We start from the raw sequence: 16807 nt of genomic DNA on the forward strand, positions 1-16807 counted from the left end.
TTTACATCAGATCAGTGAGGACTCGCATGTAATTAAGTGCTTATGTTTCAGTTCAGGTGAAAGGTTCATCAAATGGAATTTACTTACCCACTCCCACTAAGGATCACACCTAACCCCTATTAATTTAATCTATCACATATAAAAATGGAACACATGGATGGAATGGTTTATTTAACAGCACAAGTCCAATCCCAATAAACACCAACAAAAACCACTAACCTTCTGTTCCCCAGCATCGTGCTGCCCGTCGTAAAGTGATTCAACATATCATAAGGGGTAGTAAGTACAATATAAATGCAAATACAACAATATATAACCTTTCTGGCCCCCACTAATACTGATATAACACTGAACAGTCAGGCAGTTGATTGTCATTCATTTAACCTGCGTAATAACTTCCTTATAGTGTTTGACACACACATACACACTCATACGAGACAAAACTGCTTCAAGTCATGTCCATCACCCAGTGCTGTACCAGTCTACAGCAATAAACCCCCCATGACCAACTGAACAGGCATCGAATAACTGAACAGATCTGCCACCTGGCACTGGCAAACAGAAGACTAATTAAATCGTCCACAAATGACCACACTAACTGCTCAGTGAGCATTAAAATCCAAATACATCCAGTTTCTTGGTATATATGATAGTCATTAAGTTATAAATTCTGTATAAATGCTATATAACCACGCAACACTTATCGCCACATGTATCCACCAAAGAATCCTGCCAGCTCACCTTAAAAGCCCGAGATGTCAGGGTATGTTAAAATATGGTCTACTTTAGAATAACTTACACAAAGTACTTTACTCAATGACGATTACGCCAGATCTCCTTAAACCAGAGAGGTTGGGGTACAACTTACTTCAGGAATATTTGCACAGATCAGCACCTTCCACCACTGTCTCCCTTTAAAACAACCCTCAGAAACATGGTACAATACATTTTGGTTCTCCCTGAGGGGAGTGCCTGCTGTGGGGTTGGTGGGGAGGTGGGAGCCGTAGGTTATCATTAATGCAGAGAACCTGAGCACACGTAAGACAGAGTAGTAGGCACCTTACAAACGGAACACACCCGAGACCAAATGAAAGTAATAAAGCCTTGCTAATAAATGTGTTCTTTTATCTCACGATTCTTTTAAAGTGTACGTTCTGTGCCTGTTTTATTTTGTATTTTACCGTGCAGTCATATTTATTGTGTTATGTTTTTTTTTTTACTAAAACAATAAACTTATTGACAATGGCACTGGCCGTTCTGCAAAACAGAAAAATTACGACCCAGGAAAAATTGCTCACTGAGAGCTCACAAATATGCATTTTCATCGACAGGCCCCTTTCTGTGAGTTTAAACCAAAAAGGGTTATGAATGACTTATGTATACAGAAACCGCTCCCTTAAAAAAAAAAAAATACCTTTGATAGAGAAAAAAAAGTCCTCTGTATGAATCAAACTAAAACAATAACATTTTAAATGAGGATCTATAAGGAAGAAGAAACCCCCCGACAAAGATTTAAGTGAAAAAAGTTGTCACCCCCCAAAAAAGCATGTTTCTCATCATCACTGCTTTACGAGAATGTAAATCCCCATGAGGACAATATTATGTCAATCTTACCGGCGTACAGTTTATAGGTAAGCCGTCGGGCAACGTAGATGCATACAGGCAGCTTAGAGCGCTCACAGGTCTACAAACTGCTGCACGGAATCAGTCACTGCAAGGTGTGTTAATAAAACTAGGGAGGGGAGAGAATGCTTTACCATTCCAGATGCCTGAAGCCTTGGATAATTTAAAATCTCTCAGCTAAGCCCAAAAGTAGCAATTTAACTGAGAAAGGAACAAGATACATAAGAAACAGTCGTAAATTAGCTTCCATGTTTATTTTCAGAAATGAAAATGATGCTGAAACTACAGAATAAGCTCTGCAGGTGCCACTGAAAAAGTTCAAAAGGTAAATATAAACCAAATAATCAGCTTGAACGGGTGTCAACAATATGTAGTTGCATCCAATGACAAACGATAAATATAATCGGGGCAGGATTGGAAAGCAAGAGTCTTTGTTTGAAGAGCAAGAATAAAAGTAATCCAAAATCTCATTTGGGCGGGTCCGTGTTGATGCCATACTTTTCCTTGAGAAGCTTGAGCTGTTCCTCTTTCTTCTTTGTGTCCATTTTTTGGAATGCCTGCAAGAAAAATAACAATCATTAAGTAGGTCCACGTGAAAAGTCACAGTAACTGGACTGGAAAACACACGCTCTTCTTTTCCTGCATGTACATACATGACCAGTCATGACAAGACATGACCAGGCTACTGTGCAAACACTGCATATTTAGACTATATAAGTAAACAGTATGTTCTTCGTTTAGAATATTTGTATACACTTCAACTGAGCAGGTTACTATTGTAACTACAGCCACAGCCAAGTTGGGCGCTGAAATGTGTTGTGGTAATGGCATGTTATATAAACGGTCAAACTTTTTTTTTTTTTTTTCCATCGAGATTGGCTAGTTAAATTATGAGAATACATTTTGTGCGATATGGAGTACTGCACAGTACATAAAACATCAGCTACTCCTTTCTCCAACTTTAAATCATTTGTTTTAAAAATAATAAAAACTCAGTTTGGAAACAGGAACTAGGTCTCTGCTTTTGTATGTCATACTGCTTAATCTGAAATGTGGACAGTACAGCCTACAGTGCCAATACCAAGAGGTTTTCAGTGGCCACAGATGGATTCACAATTTGCTTGGGCGCACATTTTGGTTTATATACAAGTACAGCAGAAAAGCAGGCACAGCATGCAAAATGCTGTGCAGTTATCCCCTTCTCAAAGCAAGCTATCAGCACAATATCAATTACCCTGTGCACAACCTCAGAGTGCAACAAATGCAACAGCAGAGGCAGAAACGATATGTATAAATTCACATAACTGCAGTCAGAAATGATACATAAGAACACAGCACTTAGAAACAGCTATGCTAATTTAGCTCGAACAGGTTGCTTCAGGAGGATAAAGATAAAAATGCTGGCTGAGAGGCTTCAAGATACCTGCAAGTGCTCACAAAAGGTACACTCAGACAACCAAGAGGGTGCATCTGAGGAAGGAAAAAAAAACTCACCAAAGTAGCAATCAGGCATATGTTACATAGAAACAAAGATTTAAAAACGTCAAGGGCTGTGGGTCAATATTGCATCTCTTTCTGCTTTAAAGTAATCTTACTACAATATCCTGTCACTTCAGAGTGGTTACTGTGGTTCAGAATAAGGATTTCATTAATCTGGAAGATGTGGGTCTCAAAGCGAAACGTGACACTTCTTAGGGTCAAGCTTGCAGTAGCATGCACTAGCACGTGTGTATCACCTGCGAGATGCTGGTGTAGTTAGAAAAGGGCTTGGAGCCCGCCGGACGCTCACCATTTGCTGGCTTGCAGCCTCGTAATTCGTTCACTTCAGGCCTGGCATCATTTCCGGTCCTGTCTGTGGAACAGGGACCAGGCACTGGTTGATTTAACTTAATTAGTGCCTGTCCGCTGCTCCCGAGGTGACTGAGATACTATTTCTTCACTCCGCCCTCCCGCTGCGCATTGGCCAGGAGCTGGCGCCCTCCCTCAACAAGCCCTTCAAACATGAACTGCGCTTTGCACCACTGCAGAAAGCAAAAGTAGGTGTTCTTTAAATGTGTGATTGTGCTTGTATGTGCGCATCTCTGTAAATGAACATGTATGAGTCTCTTCGCTTCTTGTGGCCTGCGGGCAGGGCCCAGAGAACATGTCTCATGATGATCTGTGGAGTACCAGATTAACGCACTGTATTTATGTACCCTCTATATTCAGCAAGGCTTTCCATCGGACGTGCACGTCACATGCCATTAAAAGATCTTCCAGTACCTCAGCTACCACATGCAAATTGCACACAGGCACTTCACAACTGTTTACAACCATCATCATACATGACGCAGGGCAGAGCTCCATATCCGTGGTTAATCCCCAGCTGCCTGCACACGTCATACTTGCTGCGACAATGGCTTGTCGCTGCCTTTGCATCCAGGGAGGGACGAGGCGCGTGTGGGTTTTCGCGGAGTAATGCACACGAGCCGGAAGGCATGCTGGCGCTCATGCGTAATGCAGCATGCCCGCCCCTTAAGATGCCAAGTGGCCACCTCTGTGTGTTTGTACACAGTGGGCCCTGTGGGAGGAGAACATGCCAGCGAGTATGCCTGGCGTCCATGAGGCCCAGGGGATATCCCGATGGAGATACAGTCCTCCCTCCTCCCCCCAAAAACATGCTCCACTGCTGCCAAAATGTCAGTTTGGACTCTCCTTGGACAGCAGTTGGATTCATTGTGTATGTCTCTATAAAACAGTCCCTGCCCAGACCACAAGCTAGAATGTCAAAAGTGACTTGAAATAATTGACTAGAGTGCGGACCCCCATACCTCTACTAGTTGTGTGGCCTTCGGGTTTTAGCACTGTTAAAATATACCACAACATATTCCCTTGTTTCACAATACGTTTTCAGTATAACATGAAGCGCACATATAGATGCCCTGCAACAGTATAGCACAAGTGAGGTGAATTTGGAAAGTTCAAAATAAGCCCTCCCAGCCTTATTTACACAAAGGACAAATGCTGAGGTGCGTCCACAGTTTATTTAAATGTAGGCAGCTGGGGCCGGTGTGTTGTCACGTGAAAAGCATGCTGGATTAAATTACATTTGGCATAGGTGCACAAGTTAGAATCTGCAGAACTTTTTTCGAGTCCCTGAATCGTTGTACAAAGGTTTCTTAACCTCTGAACTTGACCACAAACCAAAAACTGTTTCGAAGCACCCTTTCCATCTTTTTTTATATTTTAGTAAAAATAACAGAGGCCAGTTTCCCATCACATTGAGAAAGCTTCACTTTGCAGAAAAGACTCAGGAAATGTCATCACGCAGCTGCACGTGTAGTGTAGTGGTGGACCCCAGTGTTTGTTATACACTAATATTTATTCTGTTTGTTCCTATAAAAATGTCTGCAGCGTCAGGTATTGTCAGAATATTTGCTAATAATGAATGCTTATCATTGGACATGTGCCTGTAGTGCTTTTATAACGTATCTGTGTTTGACTGATGCTTTGTCATTACCCGTTTTCTTTTTATCATATTGTTAGACAGTCTTTAATCAGCCTTATTGATTGATCGTCTGGTGAACCCTGACTACCACCTCCCTCATTATGGAAGGCTCCAGTGTTGCAGGCCCCGCACAGCAATCCATAGCATGCTGTGCTTCATATAGGCCAAGAACTGAGGTCTCCCTGGGGCTGGTTCCAGCTCTCATTATTCAGTAGCATCTCTTGTCCTTTGATTTGTTATGGAAACAGTCATATCTGCAATGGGAAGTTTCGTTTTCACAATTAGGCTTGTTGTAACTTGGCATCACTGTGGCAGCTTAGTGTCATGAAAGCAAGGCAGCTGCACAAGACCAGATAAAACCAGTCTTAGACCTGTATCACATTATAACAAGCAGTGGAAAACAAGTAGGCCGGGCGTTGGCTGGAAGCCTTTTGTTTTTGCAGATGCTTGTTTTGTAATACCTTTTTTCTGGGGAAGCTGCTGGAACTTTCTTCAGTATAAAAAAAAAAATACATTTTCATAACAGCCACTGGCACAGAAAAAAAAACTTTGCACACGTGCAAACTGTGAAGTAACATCACTGTGAATGAAGGTATTCTTTTAACCACTGGCTGAAGTGCGCTGACCTATTGCCCCATGCTGTGTGTTGTAGTGGGCAAAAGTAAAAAGTGAATGACAACAACAGACCTCAGGGCCACTGAAATCATACAGCCAAGAAGGGCCAAAGTATACAGCAGAGATTGTGAATCGTGTGGCGTAATGCAGCACATTTTGTAATAGTATTACTTCAGTAATATGTAATTTTTAAGGTCGAGTCTACGATAGCATGTCCTAGCGCATGCGTATCGCTTGTGAGACGCTGTTGTAGTTGGAAATGGGCTTGGAGCCCGTCTGTCACATATAATTTGATGGCTTGTGTGGCACTCTTCTTTCCAGCCTCGCTTTTTGGTCATGGCTGGCATTTCATCATTTCTGTTCCGGTTCGCTGCACAGGGATCAAGCACTGACTGATACAAATTAATCAGTACCTGTCCGCTGCTCCAGGCATGACTGAGGTACTATTTTGTTCTTTCTAACTTCTCCTGCCCTGCAAACAGAAGGTACATGACTGGCAAAAGCGTGCTCACCAGGGCAAACGAAATTGCTAAGTTTTATTTTTCACTGTTAACTTTTTGTTTTATTTTGTTAAGTCTTCCTCTCTCACTTTGCACTCATGTTTTGTTTTTACTCGTTGGCGCTCTTCTCAAAGGAAGACTATTATCTTGTTCTAAATATTGCAAAGCTACATTGTTATTTTTCTTATGTGAAATTATGCATTAACACATAATCGTGCGGTACACCCCACTCTGATCTAATCCATCCAACTCCAATTCAAAACACTCACCACAATCCACTCCAATTTACCACTCCAATACTCCCAGCACACCCCACTCTAAACTGCCCCAATCCAAAAACAATCTGCCCGCCCCAATCCAAAAATAATCTGCCCCGTTCCAGTCTGGCCACACACCAATCCAAAACAAACTGCCCCACTCCAATCTATCCCTGTACAATCCAAAAGAATCCCCCCACTCCAAATCCAAAACAAACTGCCCCCACTCCAAATCCAAAACAAACTGCACCAACACCACTTCAAAACAAACTGTTCCCACTCCAACCTAAAACAAACTGTTCCCCACTCCAACCTAAAACAAACTGTTCCCCACTCCAACCTAAAACAAACTGTTCCCCACTCCAACCTAAAACAAACTGTTCCCCACTCCAACCTAAAACAAACTGTTCCCCACTCCAACCTAAAACAAACTGTTCCCCACTCCAACCTAAAACAAACAGCCCCCACTCCAACCTAAAACAAACAGCCCCCACTCCAATCCATGAGAATCTATCCCACCCCAGTCTGCCCCGGTCCAATCCAAAAAATCTGCCTGCAAACCAATCTGCCCCACTCACATCCAAAACAGCCTGCCACACTCCCATCCAAAACAGTCAGCCCCACTCAATCCAAAACAATCTGCCCCATTCAAAGCCGCCCTACTGCAATCCAAAACAATCCTGTCCCACCCCAATCCAAAACAAACTGCCCCCCTCTACTCCAACCCAAAACAAACTGCCCCCCCCTCCACTCCAACCCAAAACAAACTGCCCCCACTCCACTCCAAAACTAGCTGACCACACTTCAATCCAAAACTAACTGCCCCCACTCCCATCCAAAGCTAACTGCCCCCACTCCCATCCAAAGCTAACTGCCCCCACTCCCATCCAAAGCTAACTGCCCCCACTCCCATCCAAAGCTAACTGCCCCCACTCCCATCCATGAGAAGCTACCCCCACTCCAGTCTGCCCAGCTCCAATCCAAAACAATCTGCCCAGCTCCAATTCAAAACAATCTACCCCAAACCAGTCAGCCTCACTCAGTCCAAAACAATCTGCCCAGCTACAATCCAAAACAATCTACCCCAAACCAATCTGCCCCACTCCCATCCAAAACAGTCAGCCCCACTCAGTCCAAAACAATCTGTCCCACTGATTCCAAAACAATCTGCCCCAGCCCAATCCAAAACAATCTGCCCCACTCCAGTCCGCCCCGTTCTAATCCAGTCCACCTCACCCCAACCCAACCCCTCTACATGCCAATTCAGTCCATGCCAATTCAGTCCACAATCCACCCAACTCCAATCCAATCTATCCCACTACAATCCAACCCACACCAGCTCAACATACTCCACCCCAATAACCCCCCCTCCAATACAACCCACCCAACTCAATCCACCTGTTTCAAATCCACCCACCTCACTCCAGTTCATCCCACTTCAATCCAATCAACCTTAATCCTTCCCAGCCCAATCCAGTTCCCCCAATCCACCCCACTCCAAATCAATACCACACCTCTTTAATCCACCCCACCCAACTGCAATCCAAACCAACCCCAATGCAATCCACCCAATTCCTGTCCACAGCACTCCAGTCCACCCCACTTCAATTCACTTCACTCACTCCAGCTCACCCCACTCCAATCCATCCTACTGCACCCCAATCCAACCCATACCGTTCCAATCCACCACATCCAGTCCACCCAACCCATTTCTATTTACTCCACTCACCCCAATCAACCAAATCTGCACCGCTCTGTTCAGTCCACCCCAATTCCACTCCAATTCAAATCAGCTTAACCCACACCACTCCAATCTAATACAGCCCACCTTAATCCACCTCAATCTAATCCATCCCACTCCAATCCGCACCAATCCAATCAAAGCCACCCTGCACAAATCCATTCCGCACCAATCCAATCCACCCCACTCTGATCCACTCTACCCACTTCCAGTTCACTCCAATCCACCCCACTACCTCAAGCCACTCCAACCTAATCCACCCCAAGGCTTTCTCTGCCAGTAAACCATTAAACTCTACTCTCCTTCCCTCAACTCTACAACACTCTACCCCCACTTCACTATACAACACTTCACACCACTAACTTTTATCCATGCTGAACAGTAGCCGTACTGATGTGCAAAATGAAAAAACACTTCCAAAGCCAGTAGCTCTTGTATAGGCAAGACATATTGGCATTGCCAATACTTGTTATTGTTCTGTAACTGTGTGCATTTGACATTAATTTCAATTCTTGATGAAGCTATTTCGGTCTAATCTACTCTCTGAGCACAAAAGCCAACAAAACAGAATTAACTCGATGGAACTCTGTATCAGCCAAGGATGTGGAATTCTTATCGCCCGACGCCCGGGACATATTGTTTGGAGTCAAGGCAACAAGGTTTTATGTTTACTGTGTCCTGGGGAAAAATAGGCCCAACCCCCTGCAGCACAAACCCTTTGGTTGTCAGTTTAGAGAGCAGGGAATGGTCTGCAGTTGAGGTAATATGTATCTCCATATGTTAATGCTGTTCGAGCTTGTATTTATGGAGTCATTAATGAAAAGCCTTCATTATTAGGGTGAGCGCTGTAAATAAACGTTTTAAGATCACACTGCACTATTGAGTGGTTCCAGTAACAAAACAAAAAAAAGTGTACACATGTTGATAAGTTTAACAATATGAGGCTAAGCATAATGCTTCCAGAATGCTCTATGATTAGATGCAAATGTTTGCCGAAGCTTGTAAGCAAAAGTGATGATTGTTTGCTTTAAAAATAAAATGGTCAGAAAAAAATGCAAGTAGGAAAAAATACATTTTGCTACTATGAAATTTTAGGTGCTATTTCTTTGAAGCCTCATTTAGTAAAATGAGCTGATGCATGCTAGTATTTCCAAGAAATATTCCTAATGAAAAATCAGTATAACCATTGTCAACAAGATTATGGTAAGCATGAAAATAAACAAGCTCTGGCAAAGCCAACAGATCCAACATTTTTTGTGAGTCTTTTGGTTTCATAAATGTGCGTCTTGTTTTGACATGGCTTTTGTAACACTTTATTGTCGTGGGAGATGCCAGGCCCTCGCCATTGTAACAGGCACTGGCAAATAGAAAATAAAGTGTTTGGTCTCAAAAAGCACACATTGCCACCAATGGCGTAACAAAGACCCCCGCAGCCCCACTCCAGGGAACTCCCCTCAGCACAGCACCTGTCCTGAGTGAGTCTGGAGGTGGGGTGGTCTCCATGTTCTTTGCATGGGGGCCCTCTCCAGTTTTGTTACGCCACTGATTGCCACAGTAGTTTCTGGCACTGAACAAAACTATTTTGTGTGCCAATATACTCCTTGTGGAAGAGCAGAATGCGATCACTCACAGTAAAGCCAGCTGATCGAGAAATAGAAGTTTACTAAAAACAAAATGTCTTTGTTAACACCAGACCTAATTTGGGACCAAATTATTAAAGAAACTCACAAACGTGCACCCATGATACCATGAACTAGTGACTTTCATGAATTCACAAGAACTTACGGAAGTAGACCAGGGAATCCTGCTCCTAGAAATTATTTGTGAACTGTATTTAGCACGAGCAAATATGCATGTGTAGATTTGCTCGTATGAAACTTTATTGAGCATTTACAAGTTCACTTTCCCTTGAACCACTTTTTTCCCCAACCCTGGAAGAAGTTCTACTTCTGACATTGTCAGGAATACATTTCCAACCTTTCTCATTATGGGAAAAGATTAGAGAAGAGCTGGTGAAAATCCTTAAAACATGCAAGTTAGGTTTGCATCCTCAAAGGCATTCCAGCCCTGGAACTATTGATAGCTGCTCCCTCCAGCCCCAGCATGTAGGTCTGCAGTAAGGTGGCAAAATAAGGAAATTGCTATGTTAGGGATTGAAATTGCAAGTATTCAAACCCTACTATAGTAGTAGCCCTGGCATAATGAAAGATGCTATTACCCGGTATACAGTCACATGAATAAGGCATTTCAATACCCTTACTGAGAAACACTATCTTATTTACACGAATTTTGAGGTACAAGATGCTAAACTACGAAAATCAATGTTATCATCAAGTTGCAGTCTAAAACAAATCGGAATGAACCCATTGCAATGCTGCATATCACACAAGCAAGGAGCTATTCAGTCTACCACAGCAAACGGCCAGCCTCTGGCGAGCCTGCCTCAACACATTTGCTACCAGGATACACAGCCTCTTGCGGTAGACGGATTTACATTTCTGATTTGTTATGCTTCATTTGAGAGCATATATTGCATTCGCTGTAAAATGTGGCATGGTGCCCGACTTGTTCTATTTGTTTTCTTGTAAATCTGATGGCTACATGGACTCTTATATTTTGCATCTGAAGCTGATAGAAGGTGCAATCTGCTTCGTATGGGTGCAATTAGTCTACCAAAATAATGAGTTTTCTACAACAGTTAAATGATCTATAATCATTTCATTCTCAATAGGCTGACGTGTTTGAAAGACCCATCCACAGAACACACACAGCAAGCATGTCTCTTCTACACCTCAAACTACAAACCAACAATACACATAAGCTGAAATATAATAACTCAAGCACCCAAACCTAACCTTGTCAACAGAAAAGCAATCAGGAAACTCGTTTGACAAGTGCACGTCAGAATAATTTAAACAGATATACTTTTTAACAGTTAAATTAATAAGTCTCTTAAATATAGTACAAAAATACTCTTGTATTGTGTGTAGATATATGTATTATTAGCTATAATATGGTGATATTTTTGTAGAGGATATTTAAGAGAGTATTATTTATGTCAGATGATATTCTGCTACGCCTCATTTGACAACCAAAGTCACACCATGACCCATGTTTTTCCCATGCCCTTTGCACATATTATAAAGTGGCCAATGAGCCTATGTTTAGGTCTTCTAATTGATTCAAGAGGTGCTGCCAAACATAGGTTTATCACCTTCCAGAGGAACGGCCATGTGTCCTCTATTGAACACGTGGTCCCCTTAAGGGAGTACCTTTTATCACTGAGATGCTTTTGCAGGACTGCAAAATATCTAATAAGAATTGTTATCCAGGACACAACAGTATTTTCAGTTGTAGTATCCACAGACACCTTTACATATACTATTAAAAACCCTAAAGCCTAGCTTCATACTTTATATATTCTATAGGAGGCACTGCAGCACTACATTCAATTGAGGATAGCTCAGTAACAATATTGGGCATGTCAGCCTTTGTTAACATAAACCTAATAGCTCAATCTATAAAAAACGGTTTTATAATTCCACTACTATGACTCAGTGCATTTTTCTGAATACTCTGAAAAAAGTTTACGTCTCATAAGAAGTCTAAAACATTCCTCTTATAGTAAAGGACTTCCACCATTAAAAGAGTTTGACGGATTGCTTCCTTATATGGTTGCTAAATAATTAGAAGTGTAATGACAGCTTTGTCAGATCAGTTAATAAATATTGTGCCTACATATTGCATAGTGTTTCTAGAAACAAAGCTTTGTCAAACCTGACCCTGAGGACTAATTTTAGATGTAAAATTATTTATTGTGTGATCCATATACTTATTTTATTTTTTTTTTAAAGTAAAGAATACATTATACTCTTGGACCTAAAATGTGTATTTTTGTGATATCTGAAAATCTGAATGTCTCTAAAATGAAAATCTAATGTGTTCAGAAAAAGAAGCTCTGAGACAAGTTATCAAGCCAAAAGGAGTAACTGAGTAGAAGTATGTCTATTTATGGACCCTCAAGAGAAGCAGTAAGTGCAGGATTGTCGATTGTCATTAGTGGATAAATAGGGACATAATGCTGAGCCACCTATTTGAATTTCTGCCAAACACCCACAGGCTGAAATAGAAAATGCCAAACAACTTTGCCCAATGCCTGCTTAGCATTAACTGTGCATTCCTAATGTGGGACAATTTGGTGTCATTTCTAGAGAACCACTGATTCCAATCAGTCCAAATCAGACGCACTTTAAGAGGTCAGTTAGTTTGAGACTATGCGCTTTTGTAAATCACAGCAATACTACAACAATCTGTAGAAAAGGAATGTGTTCTCTTAGTCCTAGAGGTGGTTAGGTTTTCATTACTATGAATAAGAAGGGAGAGTAAGGGACAGCCGGGGCAACATCTGAGCAAAAATAAAAAAAAGATGTGAAGAACCTGTAAATCCTTCACGGCTGGTAGGAAGAAATATTGTTACACAAGTATTGACGCACATGTTCATTTCTACACCTGAAAACAATAAATCTGATCTTTCTTCAATGGCCAGTGCAGATCTTTTCATTGGATGGAGTTTAACAATTATACCCATTCTCCAAATTACTCTACTTGGGACCAAATGAATATGTGAAAGTATTGTTAGGTTGGAAAATGTCAAACTAAACTAAATTAGGTGTGCGCCCCACATGCATTGTTTAGTGTCATGGTAAAAACAAGCCAACTGTTACTAACTAATCAATATAAGACACCAAATCATGAGGCGAGTGAACAGTTCATGCTTACTTACTCTGTTTGCATTGTAGTATAATACAACAAGATATCTGTTGCAGACATTGAATCCAGAGAGATGGTCACACGCATTTTTAGCATCAAATATATCCTCGTACACAACATATGCTGTTCCTCTGGACTCTGGTGTGTTCCCACTGCAAAAAGAGACATTCTCTGAATATATTTGATATTATTTCACTCACACTAACTTGCAGACTGCTACAATGCTGCTTAATAAACTTTATATTTTGGTACTGAAGAAGACTGTTTTTAATCTACAGAAAGGGCTAAAAATATTGATGTGTAGGATTAGTAGATTATACATTCTCATGTCTTGATGCACAGGGCTAACGAAAAAATATATATTTAACAAGCACTGACAAAGCCACTAGGTCTGGCATTTTAATATATGTATTAGCTTAACACACAGAGATGTACAATACATATAGAGACATACAGACACATACAAAACCACACTCAAAGTAATCAAATACAGCTCCTAGGCAACACAACAAAACCGAAAACAGAGGCTGTCTCTACAGGGCTGAACTTGGGCTACCAAAGAAAAGTGGGTTAAACAAAAGATAGATTGATTTGAGAGATCATGCCCATGTTGTGTGGGAGGGAAGGAGCATTTCTGTACCTTAGAATGTTTCTAATCTGTGCAGAAAAATGGGGGTTAGGGTGAAGGGAGTCCCAGCGAGATCCCTGATCCGGAAGCCATTATTAAGCGGTCAGCCACCAGCCCTCCTTTGGTTCAACTATCATTCTGGCTGGGAGCTATTGGAGCCTATCAAGTATATGCCAATGCAATGTATAGAACCAAAGAAAGATACCTGGCTTGTTTTCACTTCAAGTACTTAACAGAAACTATGATTTGGAGACAGAGTTTTGCCTTTATTCAACCCCTGATGTAAGAGATATGCATGCATCTAAAGAATGCAAGGTGTATCTGTATGTATGAGTAATTACACAAGCAACGATTTATGTAGCAGTTGTGTGCAGCTCCCACATGCCCGTTTGTAACTAACTGCGATATATAAAAAGGATTGAAAACTTATGAACTGCAAGTAACAAAAGAACATCTGTATCAAAAGCAGCGACCCACTTACCTATCTACATAAAATACAAACCTGTGACATGTATGTTACATGGTGTGCTTTGCAGCAGGCATATGAACCCTCTACGCTACTTTATGACTCACAACTGTGACAAGACAAAAGAGGGATCCATCTATCAAGTTCATTTTCCACCAGACTTATTACCATTATCATTATCCATTGAATTTGCTGGGCATATCTCTGCAGCAGGTGCCTTCACCTCATAAAATACTTTTAAAAAGTGCAGCCTCTTGGTGATCAATTAAGTAAGCCAGACTAGATTTACTGTCACGTTTGTTCTTGTAGTCAATTTGTTTGAAGCAGATTTATCAAAGAAATATACAAGCTGTGAGAGTCTGTGTTTCATGAGTCTGGGGCTTTTGATTCTACCCACTTTCCACTGTTACACCTTGACTCCCAATTTGTGTGTTACAAGAGTATTTTTCGAAGTAATTCCAGCGTTGTTCCCAATCAAAAAGGTTTCGTATATTTTACGTAATATTTGTATATACGTAACATTAACTTTAATCGCCCCGGGTTAAATTCAAACGAGATCATGGGGTAAAGACACCCCCATGGTTTTGCACCTAAGTCAGATATGTACCTCAGTAACTGGAGTGGTGAGTGAACTGTTTTTCTAGGATGGGGTGAATTAAAACGTTAAACCTGCATGATGGAATTTTTCACAAGTACCTCCGCCTGAACACACAAAGCACAAAAAGGGTTAGTCACAAACTCTTCAAATCCTCCCCACCCACAGTCTACCTTCAAGTTTCAGCATGTCACATGTACGCAAGAGTAAAGCATTAACAGCAGTTGCCCTGGTAAGAGATTGCTACCTTCTCATACATGTGGTATAGAGAGGCCATGGAATGGCACATATGTAACTTACTTGACCTCTTTGAAAAACCGGACAAGCAGCAGCAGGAAATCAATATGCAGTGCATGCACCGTATCAGCCACTAGTCCGAATCCCATTAAGATAACAGGAGAGAGCAGACAGTGCATGGACAGAGAAGAGGGCCTAAGGGTGCCTTGCTCCACTGACCAACCTTCAGCCAGGGTGCTGCAAAGTGAGAAGGAGCTACACAAATCCTACTCCAAAGCGCAAAAGTTTCTATAAATGATGCGAGCACAAGCAGCAGGAGGGCCAGCTACAAAGGGCGGAGTGAAAAGTTGTACGTGCATTTTAATTCTAAACACACTTAAGTTAAACAATGAATAGATGCACTGTGTTTATTTTTCACGATGCAGCCCTACACGTGCAAGCGGATATATTTTTGAGCAGGGCAGCAGGAGGCCATGCGGTCACCAGCCCCTCTCATTTGAGAAAATGTGCAGGGTTCGATGTAGCAGATAGAAGCCTGATAGCAGGACCACAATAGTGGGCTGCTTTTTTTTGTGCTATGGGGAAAAACAGAAAGCTTACATCTGTGCAATCAACAGTTTTTAAATACGAAGGGAGCGACCACCACCAGACATATTGTATTGTATTATAATAGTATTTATTTAGCGCTTACTACCCCTAACGAGGCAGCGAAGCGATTTTCGGCGAGTAGCACGCTACTCCAGAACCCAAAAGGAATTAGTGGTGGATTAGCATAGGGAAATATGAGTACAGTTTTAGTGTTTTTATGAGTTAATTTGAACCACAGATATGCAAGTTTGTTAGTTGGATTGACTGGAGTAATGGAGGGGTAGAGGAGGGAAGAATACAGACGTTTTAATTGGGAGTTCATGGTAACAGGATTTAGGCTTGGGATGAGTAAAGGAGGGATGGAGGGGGGAAGAGTCTGTGGAAAGGGTTAGGGAGATCATAGTAGCAGGAGGGGTTTTGGATTAGTTAAAGGTGAGATAAATGAGAGAGAATTTAGTAGGTCATGGTAGTAAACTGAGGTTTTGGTGAGTTAGATGTGGAAGAGGAGGGAAGAGCTTAGGCAGGGTTATTTAGGGGATGAAAGTAGTAGAATGGATTTGGGGTGAGTCAGAGTGGGAATGGAGGATAGATTGAGAGAGACATGACATATGGTGATGGGTAGACAAAGTAAAGCTTACAAGCGAGTAAACATATAATTGTATTATTTATAATTTTTATTATATAAATATATACATGCGCATTTTTAGCATAATTTTTACTTTATTCTGTATTATTAATATATATATTATTAGATTTATTTATAATTTGAATTTTATTTATAGATTTTATTTATTTTTCTCAAGTACAGTAGACTAGAGCAATAAATAGATATGTAAGTACATAGTAAGGGAATGTATGTCCAAGGAATATAACAATGGGTATAAGATGAGAAGAAAAGTAGTATTGTATAAACACAGACTTTCAAGATTTGTAAAATTTGAAGTTAATTAATAAGTATACTTTTCTAACATATTATTTATCTTTACTCAATTTTTGAATAGCCAAATACTTATGATAAAAACATTTGATCAGTGTGATATAAAATGAGAGCAGGGATTAATAAGTATCTAATATAAGAACTTATTTAGGAGCTTTGCAATGCCCTATGAACATGTTAAGCATAGAATAACACACATATATATGTATATACACACACACACACACAAATACATACACACAAATATATGTATATATATATATATATATATATATATATATATATATATATATATTTAAACCATGAGTAAATATACATTAGTTAAACTGGTTTAAAGAGTATGTGTGTAGTTTATTGTTATGA

At 40.8% G+C, this 16807-nt stretch overlaps 1 protein-coding gene across 1 annotated transcript in view; it reads right to left on the reverse strand.

Annotated features, from left to right (window-relative positions):
* Positions 1–1858: 1858 nt before the first annotated feature.
* The window catches only part of SF3B6 (splicing factor 3b subunit 6), a 30449-nt gene continuing 15500 nt past the window's right edge, over positions 1859–16807 (reverse strand). Inside the window, exons 3-4 of the mRNA XM_069236028.1 lie at positions 13007–13145; positions 1859–2180 (exon numbers count right to left, since the gene is read on the reverse strand). Of these exons, the coding sequence (XP_069092129.1) occupies positions 2091–2180; positions 13007–13145 (229 nt within the window). The 3' untranslated portion in view covers positions 1859–2090. The remainder of the gene's footprint in view (positions 2181–13006; positions 13146–16807) is intronic.

Source organism: Pleurodeles waltl, chromosome 5 (genome assembly GCF_031143425.1).
Source record: "Pleurodeles waltl isolate 20211129_DDA chromosome 5, aPleWal1.hap1.20221129, whole genome shotgun sequence".
NCBI classification, from domain to species: Eukaryota; Metazoa; Chordata; class Amphibia; order Caudata; family Salamandridae; genus Pleurodeles; species Pleurodeles waltl.